This window comes from Monodelphis domestica, chromosome 3 (assembly GCF_027887165.1).
Source record: "Monodelphis domestica isolate mMonDom1 chromosome 3, mMonDom1.pri, whole genome shotgun sequence".
NCBI lineage: Eukaryota > Metazoa > Chordata > Mammalia > Didelphimorphia > Didelphidae > Monodelphis > Monodelphis domestica.
Window position 1 is genome coordinate 301,911,469 of NC_077229.1, and position 15,686 is coordinate 301,927,154.

General features: G+C 35.0%; 1 protein-coding gene across 1 annotated transcript in view; it reads left to right on the forward strand.

The window, feature by feature from the left end:
• Nucleotides 1-15,686, forward strand: part of RP1 (RP1 axonemal microtubule associated) — a 375,431-nt gene that overhangs the window by 85,766 nt on the left and 273,979 nt on the right. The window contains exon 15 of the mRNA XM_007487226.3: nucleotides 2,137-2,314. Coding sequence (XP_007487288.3) covers nucleotides 2,137-2,314 — 178 coding nt within the window. The remainder of the gene's footprint in view (nucleotides 1-2,136; nucleotides 2,315-15,686) is intronic.

Below are 15,686 nucleotides of genomic sequence, written 5' to 3' on the forward strand. Positions count from 1 at the left end.
GCAGAGTTCCAGATGAGGTTGTCTATTTTTGAGAAGAGTCTCATAGATTTACTGTGGAGAGGAACAAGTTAAGCAAAGATATAAAAGAAAAATGTTGGAGTTTTAAGGAACAAGCAACATGTGAGTCATCAATGTTGCATTTTGGTCTCAAAAAAAAAAAAAGAATAAAACACGATCCATGCAATAAACAAGAGGATGGTTTTGTAGGAACCAGGAAATGATTCTCCCACTCTGTTCAGCTCTGGTCACACTCTTTTTCTGGCTCTGCCCACACGTGCAAAATGCAAATGTCTCTCTGTTCATGTAAAGAGCTGAAAAAATGTTTCAGATAACATCGACCAAAAATAACTTTAATGTAAAATGTTAATATAGGTTGGGACTATGAGGCCAGAACCTCTGGTTAAAAAAATCAAAATATCTAGTGAATCAGATGAGTTGGTCTCATCTATTGATAAAAAGCAATTTTTTACTGAGTTCAATTTTTAAAAGCTCTGATTTTATTCAAGCTGGAGGTTTGTGCAGACACAGCCATATTCAGGACAGAATGTCTTTTTTCTTTTTTTCCCTTTGAAATATTCACAAGTTGTTTTTAATTTTCCTACTTATTTTGCACTTAAAGACTGGTTTTGGTCTTCATAACATGAGAGGGAAACAAACGAATATCAAAAACCCAAGAATAGGCACGAGATCCATGATTTCATGACAAGAGGGAACTTTTGAATAAGGAAACTTCCTCAATCTATGCAGGTCATCACCTTTGCTGAAACTTCTGGTCTTAGAGAGCTGCCTAAAACTCTGAAAAGTTGTGTGACTTGCTCAGGATAACACAGTGTGATTCACAGGTGTGACTTGAACCAAGGTATTCCTAGTTTTGAGATCACCTTTATCTATACCTTTTTTTTTTAAGGATTAGAAAGTAAAAGCTAATTTAGCAATCTATTATTAAACATATATCCCAAGAAAGGCAAAGATATAAAGAGGGGTTATGCATTTGTGGATATGTATATTTATATATGCATGTTTATATGTATTTGCATGTATATGTATATACATACATATGCATACATACATCTAGGTCTTCATAGAAGCACTTTTTTTGTGGTACCAACACCTAGGACCATAATTAATGCTGATGCAGATGCCTGAAGGAAAAGATACATGATGCATAAGTTTATATGTGAAAGGGCTATAATAATGTAAAAATCAGCAGGGAGTTCTACAAGACAGCTCTCTCTGATTAATAGGCAGGACATGCAAAGTCTTTCGTGACCCTTACAAGTGCATTTTTCCATTTTTTTCTCATCACTATGACAACTGGTCCCTATTCAAACTGGGAATAATGAGTATTGATTAAAAAAAACAGGAAAAAAACTATTAAATCCACATTTAAGGGTCAGGGTAAGGGAAACACTAAACACATTATAAGAGTAATGATAGTAAACAAAAATTACACTTAACTGGGTGGCACAGTAGATATAGTGCTGGACCTAGAATCAGGAAGATTCATCTTCATGAGTTAAAATCTGGCATTAGATACCTACTAACTATTTGACCCTGGCCAAGTCATACAAACCTGTTTGCCTCAGTTTCCCCATCTGTAAAATCATTCAAAGAAGGAAATGGTAAACTATTCAATTATCTTTGCCAAGGAAACTTCAAATGGGGTCATGAAGAATCAGACCAAATGAAAATGATGGGACAGTAACAATATGTTTGCGGCATCAATTGTTTTCATTTCTGCTTTTATAGACATTGTATTAGATTATTGTCCCATGTGAAGTGTTTGCATTTTTTATATCTTTGTACTTCTCTGCAGAAACACGTAATTGTAGTAAGATCTGTTTTAACTGAAACCCCACCTGAATTTTTACTCCTGTGTGACTTGAAGTGTTGAAGGGTGATCTAGAGTCACTTTGAGTAACATGAGGCCATTAGCCTCAGCAACAAAATATTTGATTCCTGTATCTTCCAAATGAAGAACCAAGAGGGTAAAACATAGAGAAAGATCAGCTTTGGTTATAATGAAAGTTTGAAGAAAATGACAGAGCTGAGAAAATGGCTGGTTAGATCTAACCTGGATTTCTTTTTCCCAACTGTGATGTTAACACATATAAAATTATTTTGTGTTGTCCTCAGGGCACAGGAGATCTCGACTGTCACTTTAAAATTCAGAGGAACTTGGAAAATGGATCCATAAGTCTGGAATCAGTGAAAAGTAAAGGCCTGTTCATTGGACTTCTGCCAGATGGTCAGACAAAGCCAGTTCTTTATACTAAAGACACAGGTGTTTTCTTCTATCCACAAGTCATTCAATGTATGTTGATAATTAAAACAAAAAAATATCAACCACAAAAACTAAATGTACAACAAATTATGTGGTGGAATACCAAAGAATGTAATTATATATAGGCTAGTATAAGTCTATTATACTGAGTTTTTTCCCTTTATGTAGTGAATTGCCACTCAATTCAGTTTAGCATATTTATTATGTTCCTGCCACATGTAAAAGCACAGTGCTTGGCATTATAGGGTAATATAATAAATAGTGCATATTCCTTCTCTCAAAAAGAGAATTTAGTCAGGAAGATGATGATGACAATGGCGATGATGAAACTGATAACATTCATATAATATTAATAGGGCTCCAACTTTCCTGGGAGGTAGGTTCTATTATTACCCTCATTTTACAAATGAGGAAACTGAGACAGAGATTTTTTTTGATGATTTGATCAGTGTCATATAGTTAATAAGCATCTGAATCTGGATTTGAACTCAGGTCTTCTTGACTCTAGGTTCAGAACTCTATCAACCATGACAACTAGTTTCCTCAAATACACAGATAACTAAAATGCAAGGTAGGATATATACTATGCTTCCAGATACAGGTGTATAATCAAAACATGAAAGGAAAGAGTAATAGACTACATTTATTTTGGAGATGTGAAGATAGAGAAAATGACATTTTGTATGGGCCTTGAATAATGGTTATAGTTGGAGCTTGTGATTGAAGGCACTCTTGGGTTTTAACTAGGTACTGGGGATAATGACCTTGTAAGAATCAATTAATCAATAAACATTCACCAAGCACCTCCTATAAGGGCACCTTGCTTCCCTTATTTCCCAAGTGAAATGTTTGCATTTTTATCCCTTTGTACTTATCCACAGAAACACAGATTTTTGCTGCCATCTCACTCAACCTTATTTGTTTATCATTTTTTTTTCAGTTATAAATTTTTCTGATGCTATACTTCATAGCATGTTCCCTTAATATTTCCTTTTTGGGTAGTTCACTCATTAACCCTTTCTCCTTTTTCATATGCCTTTCCATTTTCCTTTTGCCATTCCATACTCTTTGGGTAATTCCCAATTTTGCCATTCCATACTTTTTGGGTAATTCCCAATTTTAATACTTAGAAGTCTGTGGTATTATGTGACTTGAAGTTAACAGCATTTCATCCTCTTCTCTTGAAGCCCTGGATTCTATTGTTTATTTTGCCTTACTAGGCTTCAGCTCTGGATTACTCCCAACATCCATTGTCTAGGCTCTTACACATGTTGCCAGACAATGAAAGTTATGATGATTAGGTCTACTATAAATTTATGTCATAGAATCTCAACTGTGCCCTCACTGTAGCAATCCTTTTATACCGCCCTAGCTGAGTCACTTTCCACTTTACCAGAATGGCTTTTCTAAGTCTTTTCATCCTTCCACAAACCTCATAACTCTCTCTTTTCCTGTGCATTTATCTTCTTCATCCTTAAAAAAAATCCTCACTTTATCCTTCTATCCTTCTTAGCTCTCATCCTAAATCTTTCCTTCCGTTTGTAGCTAAGTTTTCTGACAAGGCTTTCTACAAATAGATGCTTCCTTTTCCTTTCTTTTCACCCTTTTATTAACTCTCTACCTTCTGACTTCCTACCTCATTACTGCTGAATCTATTCTGTCCAAAGTTATCAGTGATGCCTTAAGCACCAGATCTAAAGGCTTTCTCTCCATTATCATCTTTCTTGACCTCTCTACAGGTTTTAACACCATTGATCATGTACTTCTTTTTTATATTCTCTTCCCTTTAGATTTTTGATACTTCACTTTCTCCTGGTTCTCCTCCTATCTATTTGGCCATTCCTTTTCCATCTTCTTTCTTGTATCCTCAACCAGATCACTTTCATTAATCTTGGATGTTTAAAGGACTTTGTCTGAGACTCTCTTCCCTCCCCTTCCCGTTTTTCCCTCCACACTACTTAGAGCCTATTCATAGAATAGAATTGATAGGGGAAGGAGAAAGAGAAAGTAGAGGAAGAAGGCAGAAGTTATTTTGTATCAAGTTCAAAGTAGAATTGTGTCCGAATATGTTGAAACATGCATTTAAAAAAATTCATACTATGTTTTAGCTTTGTGATGAAAATGTACAATGTATCACAAAATTCACATTTGCCAGATTTTCTGGCACTTACCAATTATTTTCAGTTTGCATCCTGAGAAAAATCATTGATTATTTACTAAAATCATCTCAGCATTTTTATCTAAGCCATAACTTACCACTGGCATACACTGATCTCTCAAATAAATTAAAATTCCTAAACTTCACCTCTCTCATTCTATAATTTGTAGTCAATTTTTCGAACCAAAGAATAGTACTACACATTTATATCTATGATGCTTTATATTGTTAGATTTGACCTTAGGTACTCAGAATATTTTTGAATCCTAATTCTTTTATCTACTATTATATTTTTTCCCATGTACTTGGGGGCAAGGACTTCCCTTGGGCTGTGGTTGGACTGGGGGAGTCTTCCATGATGCAGAGGGAGGTCTCCCAAATCTAGATAAGTTGCTAGTAGAATAAATATTCTTATTTAACAGGGATGTAGAAGCCTGTATTTGGGTGAGTAGTGCCAAGGATCATTAATTGAAAACACAAAGTTGGGGAGCCAAAGGGACTCCAATTTAGGAATCAAAATTGGGATTAAAATTAGGATTATTGGCCTCTATTTTATTGCTGTTATTTAGACATTTCAGTTGTGCCTGGCTCTTCTTGGCCCCATTTGGGGTTCTGTTGTCAAAGATCCTGGAGTGATTTGACAGTTCCTTCTGCAGCTTGTTTTACAGATGAGGAAACTGAGGCAAATGGGGTTAAATGATAATACTTATTTTTTTTTTTGTATTCCATTCCCTAGATGAATTGTAAATACCCTAAGGGCAGGGATTTATTTAATTTTTAAATCTTCTCAGCTCCCAGGCCAGTGCTGTGCACATAGTTAGTACATTATCAAATATACATTAAATTGAAAATGAATAAGAACTGGATATTTTTCATTATTAATAAGGACATGACTTTACATACCAGGGGCTTTGGACACTGATGACAAGAGGAGTAGTTGGAGGAGGAGTCTTGTATCAAAGGTTCAGGATCCATCTGAGCTTGAAAAGCACATTAGAGACTACAAACACACACACACAGTTCTCATTTTTCTCCAAGTTCTTGGGCTCTTGTACTTGTGAGAACAGCCCCAATTTCTAGTATTCCCTAAATTAGCTGCAGCTAGACAATTCTCCACCATAGGCTGAGGCTTTACACTCTGGAGAAATAGCCATTTCAAAGTAGTGGCAGATGTCTATTTCCTCTCCCAGGTTTGTAGCATAACCACTACCAGTTAAAGCCCTTGACAACCACATTCTAACTGACCTTTGCAAACCTAATATATATATTTCTTTTTCATACACATTGCAGTTCAGGCCAACTGGCCTTGCCATTTCTCAGACTTGGCACTGGCACTCATTTCCCATCTCCATATCTTTACATTGCTCTGCCTGATGCCATCAATTTCCTTTGTCCTCAACTCTATCTCTTAGAATCTTAGTTTTCTTCAATGCTCAGCTCAAGTTCTATTTTCTACATTAGGCTTTTCTTGACCTTCTAGCTGCTGGTGTCTTTTCTCCAAATTAATATATTTTGCATATTTTTATGTATTTGAATCTGTGCATTTTCTCCCTCAATGGAATAGACAATCTATTTCTAGATAGCAAGCACAGTTTCATTTTTTGCCTTTGTATCTCTTGTGTCTAGCACAGTGACTGGAACATAGGATAACATTAATAAATGCTTATTGATTGATTTGTGAAGTCATTGGTAAAAACTAAGCCATGACTAACAACATCTTCTGGGTAATCCTGTCCACTTAGATACTTATTTACAAATCAACACTCTGGGTACACTTCTTCAGTTACAATTTCACCTAATTATACCATCTTCTAGACCATTTTTTTGTTCTTCCTATAACAATATAAGAAATTTCATCAAAACTCTTGGTGACTTCAAGATATTTTATTTCAATTCTATCAGGGTATTTCGCCTTCCTATTCTATGACATTTTAAACTCTTCTTGATAGGACTAAGTCATCTCAGGGCAAACATATTCTTTCCATTCCTCTATTTCTCAGAAAAGGACTCTATTCCCAGTCATGAGTATTTATTTAATTTTGATGTCTTATTTCATGAGCAGCTAGGTGGTGCAATGAATATTACTCTGGTCCTGGAGTCGAGAGGACCTGAATTCAAATATTGGCTCAGATACTTCCTAGTTATATGATCCTGGGCAAGTAATTTAATCCTATTTGCCTCAGTTTCTTATCTGTATCTGTAAAATGAGATGGAGAAGGAAATGGCACACCATCCCAGGGTACCTTTGCTAAGAAAACTGCAAATGGGGGTCACAAAAACGGATCATACTGATTGACTAAACAACAACATTCATATCATAGTTCAGAAAACCAAATTCTATTTAAAAAATTTTTTTTTTTATTCCAATAACAAATCTACACATGAGTTTCCAAGGTTACGTGATTCATGTTGTCTCCCTTGTCTGTCTCCCTTCTCCTGTAGTCAACAAGCAATTGCACTGGGTTTTATGTGTATTATCACACAAAACCTATTTCTATATTGTTCATTTTTCTAATAATCTTTTAAAACCAAAACCCCAAATCATATTCCCATATAAATAAGCAATAAGTCATATGTTTTCTTCTGCATTTCTACTCCAATAGTTCTTTCTCTAGATGTGGATAACTTTTTTTTCTAAAAGTCCCCCAGAATTGTCCTGGATCAGTGTATTTTTGTTAGCAAAGTCTATTATATTAGACCATCCCACAATATTTAAGTTATTACATATAATGCTCTCCCGGTTCTACTTATTTCACTCCACATCAGTTCATGTAAGTCTTTCCAGTTCTTATATAAATCAACCATTTCATCATTTCTTATAGCACAATAGTATTCTATCACCATCATATACCACAATTTGTTCAACCATTCTACAATTGAGGGACATACTCTCAGTTTCCAATTTTTGCTGTCCCCAAAAGCACAGCTATAAATATTTTTGTACAAACTTATCTACCTCCATTTTATTTTATCTCTTTGGGACACAGACCTTGTAGTGGTATTGCTGGATCAAAAGGCATACATTATTTTAAAACACTTTGGCCATAATTCCAAATTGCCTTCCAGAATGATTGGACCAATTCACAACCCCACAAGCAATGCATTAGTATCCCAATATTGCCACATTCCCTCCAACATTTATTGTTTTCCTTTTATGTCATATTGGTCACTCTACTAGATGTAAGGTGGCACCTGAGAGTTGTTTTGATTTCCATTTCTCTAATCAGGAAGGATTTAGAACATTTTTTCATATGATTATTGATAACTTTGATTTTTTCCTCTGAGAACTGCCTAGTCATAGCTCTTGACTATTTGTCAGTTGGGGATTGGCTTATAAATTTGACTTAGTTCTTCATATATTTGAGAGATGAGACCTCTAACAGAGAAATTTCTTATAAAATTTTTTCCCAGGTTGTTGTTTCCCTTCTAATTTTGGTTGCATTGATTTTGTTTGTATAAACTCTTTTAAATTTTATATAATAAAATTATTCATTTTATATCTTGTAACATTCTCTATGTTTGGTCTTAAATTGTTCCCTTCTTCATAGATCTGACAGGTAGAGTAGTCTATGTTCACCTAATTTACTTAAAATATTGCTATGTTTAAGTCATATACTCATTTTGGACTTATCTTGGTATAGGATGTGAGATATTGATCTAAACTTAATTTTTGCTATATTGCTTTCCAGTTTTCCCAGCAGCTTTTGTGAAATAGTGAATTCTTGTCTGAGATCTTTGGGTTTGTCAAACACTTCATTGATGAGGTTATTTACCACTAGTGTATTCCATTGATCCACCCTGATATCTGTCTCTTAGCTAATACCAGATTGTTTTGATGATCACTGCTTTACAGTACAATATACAATCTGGTACTGTTAAGCCTCCATCCTTCACATTTTTTTTTCATTAGTTCCCTTGCTATTCTAGATCTTTTGTTCTTTCAGATGAATTCTGTTACAAATTTTTCTAATTCTATAAAATTTCTTTTTGGTAGTTTGATAGGTATGGCACTGAATAAGTAAATTAATTTTGGTATGCTTGTCATTTATATTATATTAGCTTAGCCTTCCCATGAGCAATTAATGTTTTTCCAGTTGTTTAGATCTAGTTTTATACGTGTGAAAAGTGTTTTCTAATTGTGTTCATATAATTCTTGTGTTTGTCTTGGCAGATAAATTCCCAAATATTTTATATTTTCTAGTGTGATTTTAAATGGAGTTTTTCCTCTCTGAGATGGAATTATTTAAGCAATCTATTTCCTCTTTTGTTAATCCAGACAATTTATATTTTTTAAACATTCATTCATTTTACCTAGATTGTCAGACTTATTATCATATAATTGGGCAAAAGAGCACCTAATAATTGTCTTAATTTCCTCTTCATTAGAGATGAAAACACCCTTTTCATTTTTGATACTGGTAACTGGATTCTCTTCTTTTCTAATCAAATTAACCAATACTTTATTTTGCCTATTTTTTTCATAGAACTAGTTTCTGGTTTTATTTATTAGTCCATTAGACCTTTACTTTCAATTTTTATTAATTTCTCCTTTAATTTTTAAGATTTCCAATTTAGTCTTTAACTGGAGTTTTAAAATTTGTTCTTTTTCAAGTTTTTTTTTTTAGTTGCATGCCCAATTCCTTGATCTCCTTTTTCTCTATTTTGTTGATATGGGCACTCAGGGATATAAGTTTTCCCCTGAATATTGCTTTGGCTGTACCCCCTAAATTTTGATATGCTGTTTTCTACTCATCATTCTCTTCAGTGAAATAAGTGATTTTTTTTTATGATTTGCTCTTTTCCCTACGATTTTGTTTTTTAATACACTCTGCTATCCACTTCCATTAATTTTTAATTTGCCTTTCCATGAACCCTTATTGATTGTAATTATTATTGCAGTATGATTGAAAAAATGCATTTATTATTTCTGATTTTCTGAATTTGGTTGTGGGGTTTTTATGTCTGAGTACATGGTCAATCTTTGTATATGTACTGTGTGCTGCTGAAAAGAAAATATATTCTGTTTTTTCCTATTCACTTGTAAAGATTAAAATTTAGGAATACGGGGAGACTGAGGCAGGTAGAAATTAGTTTCTCTCTGTAAGGAGTATTATATTTTATAAGGTTTATTAAAAGTTAAGGATTAAAAGAAAATACAGGATAAGGAAAATGTGCCTAGGCCAGGGAGGCCTAGACAAGACCTCACCTACATTATGGAAAGAGCCACATCTGCCCCAAAACGGAAATGCCAAAAAAAAGAGAGCGAGCTCAGTCAGTTCGTCTTTTATCACTCACCACAAGGTCTGTCTATGCAAGGATTCTAGTGACAGAGTCTCCTCAGAGAGAGTTCCAGCCAGAGTCCTCCTCAAAGAGCCTTCCAGCCAGAGACTGTTTCAAAGGGCCTCTCTCCAGAGCCTCCAGAGGGACAGAGTCCCCTCAGAGGAGCTCCAGTGAGACCTCCTTAAAGATTGTCCTCCAAGAGCTTCCCTTCTCTTAAGAGCCTCTCTCAAGAGATTCTTCCCAAGCGATCCTCATCAGAGATTTCTCCAAAAGGATTCCCTTCTCAAGAGATTCTGCTTTTTCTTATATAGGGGTTTCTCCTATGTCACCTCCCCTAAGTCCTTACATCTACCAATCACTGTAGACGTTTTCCAAAGGACAACCCATTCTAAAAACACTGCTGGGTCGACTTAATCCCTTTAGTAAGTTTGAATCAGAAAAAACACTGCTGGGTCGACTAATCCCCTCAGTATGTCTGAACCACAGAAAACACAGCTGAGTCAACTAATCCCCTCAAGAGAAAACCTCTGAATAAGTTTTCACCTCTTTGCTCCTGGCAAGTTTACAAGTTGCCCGACCTTTATAGGTACCTAGCATCGCATTGTATCAATTCTAAAAACAGGCATGGCTCAAAGAACTCCCTGGCTCATCATAAGCATGGGTCCAAACACTTTCATTGTTTAGCAAGGAGTTTTCTCCCCTAAAGCAGTCTTAAGTACGGGTGGCGTAGAGGTCCTCCCATTTCTGATCCTGGCGAGTTCTCACAGTCAAAATGGGGAATGTTCCTAATAGGGAATTGTTTCAATTGAGAATTCCCCGATGGGGAAATTTTTAACATTCACAAGTCTGAGAAATTTCAAGATTTACACACTTTTCTTCAGATATCTAACTCTAACTTTTCTAAAATTTAATTCACTCCCCTTCATTCTTATTTATATTTTTGTTCAATTTATCTAGTTCTGATATAGTTTTTCTGTTTCCCCCTTGAGCTCCTTTAGTTTCTTATTTAAAAATCTGGATGTTATATACCTTTTGGTGCCTATATGTTGAATACTGATATTTCTTTATTGTCTATACTGCCTTTTATCAAGAAGTAATTACCTTCTTTTTCTCTTTTAATCAAATCTATTTTTGATCTAGCTTTGTCTGAGATCATGATTGTTACTCTTGCCTTCTTTGTCTCAGTTGAAGCCCAAAGATTCTGTTCCAGATTCCTATCTTTACTCTGTGCCTGTCTACCTGCCTCAAATGTGTTTTTTGTAAACAACGTATGATATGATTTTGTTTTTTAATCCACTCTGCTATCCACTGCCATTTCATGGGTGATTTTATCCCATTCACAGTTATGATTACCATCTGTGTATTCCCCTCCATCTTGATTTCTTCTTTTGATCCTGCCCTTTTTATTTTCACTCTTTCCCTCTACACCTGTGTTTCGCTTTTAATCACTCCTGCCTTCACCCTCCCTTATTTTATTCCCCTTCCCACCACCCTCCTTCTTATTCCCTTCCTATGTCTCTATAGTGTCTTTTAATTGCCCTCCCTCCCAACTTTTCCCTCCCTTATATTACTCCCATCCTCATACCCCATTTCCTTATATTCTTTCTACTTCTCTATAGGGTAAGATAGGATTCTATACCCCAATGAATCTGGCTATTTTTCCCTCTCTGAACCAATTACAATGAGAGTGAGGTTTAAGTATTGCCCATCACCATCTCATCCTTTTATTCTTGTAATTATATTCTACCTGTTCCCCATCCTCTTTATGTGATATAATTTACCCCATTGTATTCCTTCCTATTTCTCTTAGTATAATCCCCTATGTATACTTCTTCTAAATACTATGATAATGATAACACTTTTTAAGAATTACAGAAATTATCTTTCCATATAGAAATATAAACAATTTGACCTTGTTTGAAATCCTTAAAATTTTTTCTTTGTTTTTTACCTTTTTCTGTTTTTTTTTCAATTTTTTCTTCCCTGGACATTAAAAAATATTTTTTTTATGTTTATTTACCTTTGTCCTTTTAGGAATTACGAATTACTTAAATAATAGCATATTTGGAAATAAGACAGAGAAAGTCAATCTCCTTCTTTGGCAGGCAAGGAAATATATAAAATTCATTTCAATCCCCCTCCCATGTCTTTGGCAGAAAAAAGTTCTGAGACATAGACTCTAGGAAAGGGGTTATATTGAGGAAATAATTATAATTGATACATGTGTATTTCATGCTACTTAACCTTTTCTATATAACCTGGACTGTCTTCTCTCTCTCATTTAAATGAAATTCATAAAACTACAATTAAACTGTTTTAAAAAGAGAATTAGAGTCTTCTTGATGCCTGTAACATCTTTAAAAATGTATTTCCATCAGAACTGTGATTGACAGCTCTATTCTGATTAATCTGAAGAGTAGGAATTTATTATGTAGTCAGGTGATTTAATTTCCAAGGAAATGAGAAAAAAATTTGTTGTTTTGTTTTTACAAACATAGATTTGCTATAAGACAGATTGAACTTGTCACCAACTCAAACACATCTTCCAATTTTAGAGCTGAAGGTTTGGAGTGTGGGTGAGCCTTTTAGCACTGAGATAGATGAGTCCAGCTTTCTAGCAAATGTTCTCCCTAGTTAATCTTTGTCATTCTGGTTTACTGTGGCTAGGAATAGAAGGTGAGAAAAAAAGAAACCTGAACTCATTCAGGGAGTTAAAAAGGGGTGGGAAGAAGCTGGAATGACTTTTGTTACTCGACATCCAGATGGGAAAAGAATTTGCTGACTTAATGTATTCACCTGATGCATGAAGAATCAGTAAGTGAATCTCAATTAGGTCTGTACTGACACCACCAGTTGGTTTTCTGAGGCTTAAGGGTATTTTTCCCCCCATAATAGGCTCAAAGTCTATTTTGAGAATATCCTCATTTCCCATAGTTAGTGACAAAAGTCCTCATTTCTTTGAGTGCAGTCTACAAAGATTAATAGAGTTATTGGTAGATAAAGGAAGATGGAGGCAGATATCCTTTAGAGTTTCATAATCTCCAAGCCTATATGGAATTGAGAGAACATTTGATGACTGACATCACTAAATCATAGAATTTAGGAGTTAAAGGGGGACTGGAAGTGTCCACATAAAGTAATTCTTAACCTTTTTGTTTCATACATAGGCTTCTTTATAAGTATGGTAAAATGTACAGACTCAGAATAATATTTTATGTACATAAAATAAAATAAAATTTCTAGTATTAAAAAGGACACTGGTTATTGTAATATTTAATTATGAAAACTTTAAAAATCCAAATTTTTTGATTACAGGTTAAGGATCCCTAATCTAGTCCCAACTCATGCAACCAAGAGTCCCCCTCTATAATGTACCAAACAAGTTGTTGTTTGACTTCTGCTTGAAAACTTTTAAGGAATTATAGTCAGGGCTAATACTATTGCCATTTTTGAATCACGTTGGCAAATGGCTTACTTTCTCTGTATCTGTTTCATTTTCAATTTGGATTAGTGTGTTTGATTAATTTGTTCTGCATGTAGATGGTAAACTATTTCATTTAGTCTCAGTAGATAAAATGATAGTTTTGGCATTGTAAAGGATTTCAGAAATTATCTAGTCCTAAACTCACATATGAGGAATCTAAGACCTAAAAAGGTTAAGTGACTTTCTTCCTTGTTATACAGAAATTCAAACCCAGGTCATCTGACCATTTCATCTTTGATACTGTTAATTTGGTTTTCTTCTTTATTTTTTTTAAAAATTAGATTAACCAGTACTTTATCTATTTTATTTGTTTTTTCAAAGTACCAGCTTCTAGTCTTTTAATTCAATAGTTCTTACACTTTTGATTTTATTAATTTCTCCTTTAATTTTTAGGATTTATAATTTAGTTTCCATCTGGGGTTTAATTTGTTACCTTTCTAGTTTTTTAAATTTGTTTGCCCAATTCATTGACCTCTTCCTTCTCTGATTTGTTAATATATGCACTCAGGTATATAAATTTTCCCCTGATTACTGCTTTGGCTGCATCCCATAGATTTTGATATTATATCTCCTCATTGTTACTCTCTTCAATGAAATTATTAATTGTTTCTTAGTTTTGTTCTTTAACCAACCAATTTTGGAAAATCATATAATTTACTTTCCAGTTAATTTTTGATTTGCATCACCATCTACCCTTAATAATTATTATTTTTATTGTATTGTGATCTGAAAAGGTTGCATTTATTATTTCTGCTATTTTGCATTTGTTTGCCATGTTTTTATGCCCTAGTATATGGTCAATCTTTGTGAATGTACCACGTGCTGATGAAAAGAAGGTGTATTCCTTTTTTTGTCCCTATTTATTTTCTCCATATCTCTAATAACTCTAATTTTTCTAAGATTTCATTCACATCTCTTACCTCTTTCTTGTTTATTTTTTGGTTTTATTTATCTTGATCTGATAGTGGAAGGTTCAGATCTCCCACTAGTATAATTTTACACTCTATTTACTCCTTAAGCTCCAATAGTTTCTCCTTTAACAATTTGGATGCTATACCATTTGGTGCATACATGTTGAGTACTGCTATTTCTTCATTGTCTATGCTGCCTTTTATCAGGCTGCTATTACCTTCCCTATCTCTTTTAATCAGATCTATTTTTACTTTGACTTTGTCAGATATCACAATTATAACTACTGTTTTCTTTTTCTCAGTTGATGCCCACTAGATTTTGCTCCACCCTCTTACTTTTACCCTATATGTGTCTAACTACCACATATTTGTTTTTTGTAGACAACATATGGTTATAGTATGTTGTTCTTGGGTGTTGGTGGCCATTGCTCTGTTAATTTCTTCTTCCCTTCCCAGTCAAAAATATCAGTGAGGAGGGTAGGCAGGTCTCTGCATATGGAACTACAGAGTAGTTTTTTCCTGAGGCTATTTTTCAGATACTGTTGCATTTACTGTGGGCAGCCCCTCTTTGCCCTATCTCTGTACCCAAGCTTCACATTCCTCAGCTTCCTGTGGTCCCAAGTCTTGCTGCTCTCAGGGGTAAATCTGTGGTGACCTCAGCCAGCCCCTGAAAATCTAGAGTTTGCCCTAAGCTCCCTCTGAATTTAGTGCTGTAGGTGGAGTGGGGGAGGGGTGATCAACTCACACTTTTGTAGGAGTAATTTTACCCCCTTATAGTGTGGAAATGACCAAACCCTGCCTACCTTCAAGGCTGTGCCCTACAGTAGAGCCTGATTCACTCATTTGATTTTGGTTTTTGTCTTTTTGAGGCATTTTATATAGTTGTTGGTAAGGAGAAGAATAGTCTTGCTTCTATTGTACAGCCATTTTAGCATGGAAGTCTTCCCAGATTCTCTGACCTTAACTCTTTCCATTGCATCTCAATTTTTGGACCTTTTTTAATGGGAAAATTGACTTACTAAATGAGTTCTTTTTCAAGTATTACACGATGTTACAAGGGAATCACTTTAAAAGACTGATATATATTAATTTAAGGTCGCCAAGGAATCAGCTATGTAATTCCTAAATGAAAAACTCAAGTCAGCCGTCAGCCTTTTTTTGGAGTTTAATTACAATAGGAGCAAGAAAGGAATTAGAGATATATATAGAGAGAGAAAGGGGAGAGAAGGGAATAGGGCTTAAATACCCCTTCTGTTTAGGCTGGGCCAAAAGGCCCAAGCCCTTAGATAGCTGGGGCAAAGAAAAGAGATCAGTCCCTTTCACTCACGTGTCCAAAATGGAGAAACAGTCTCAGAGGCCCCCACCTTCAGCTTCCTTCAGAGCAAGCTTCCTCAGAGCCCAGGAACCACACCGACCAAAAAACTCAATCCTCCTCCTGAGTCTCCAGACCCTCCTATCTTTAAGGACACCATCCAAGTTGCCTCCCCTCAGTCCTCACATCTACCAATCACTCTTCATCAATTTCCCTGTCAATGGAGGCTCTCGCTTAACCCAGAACCGCCCAGAGGT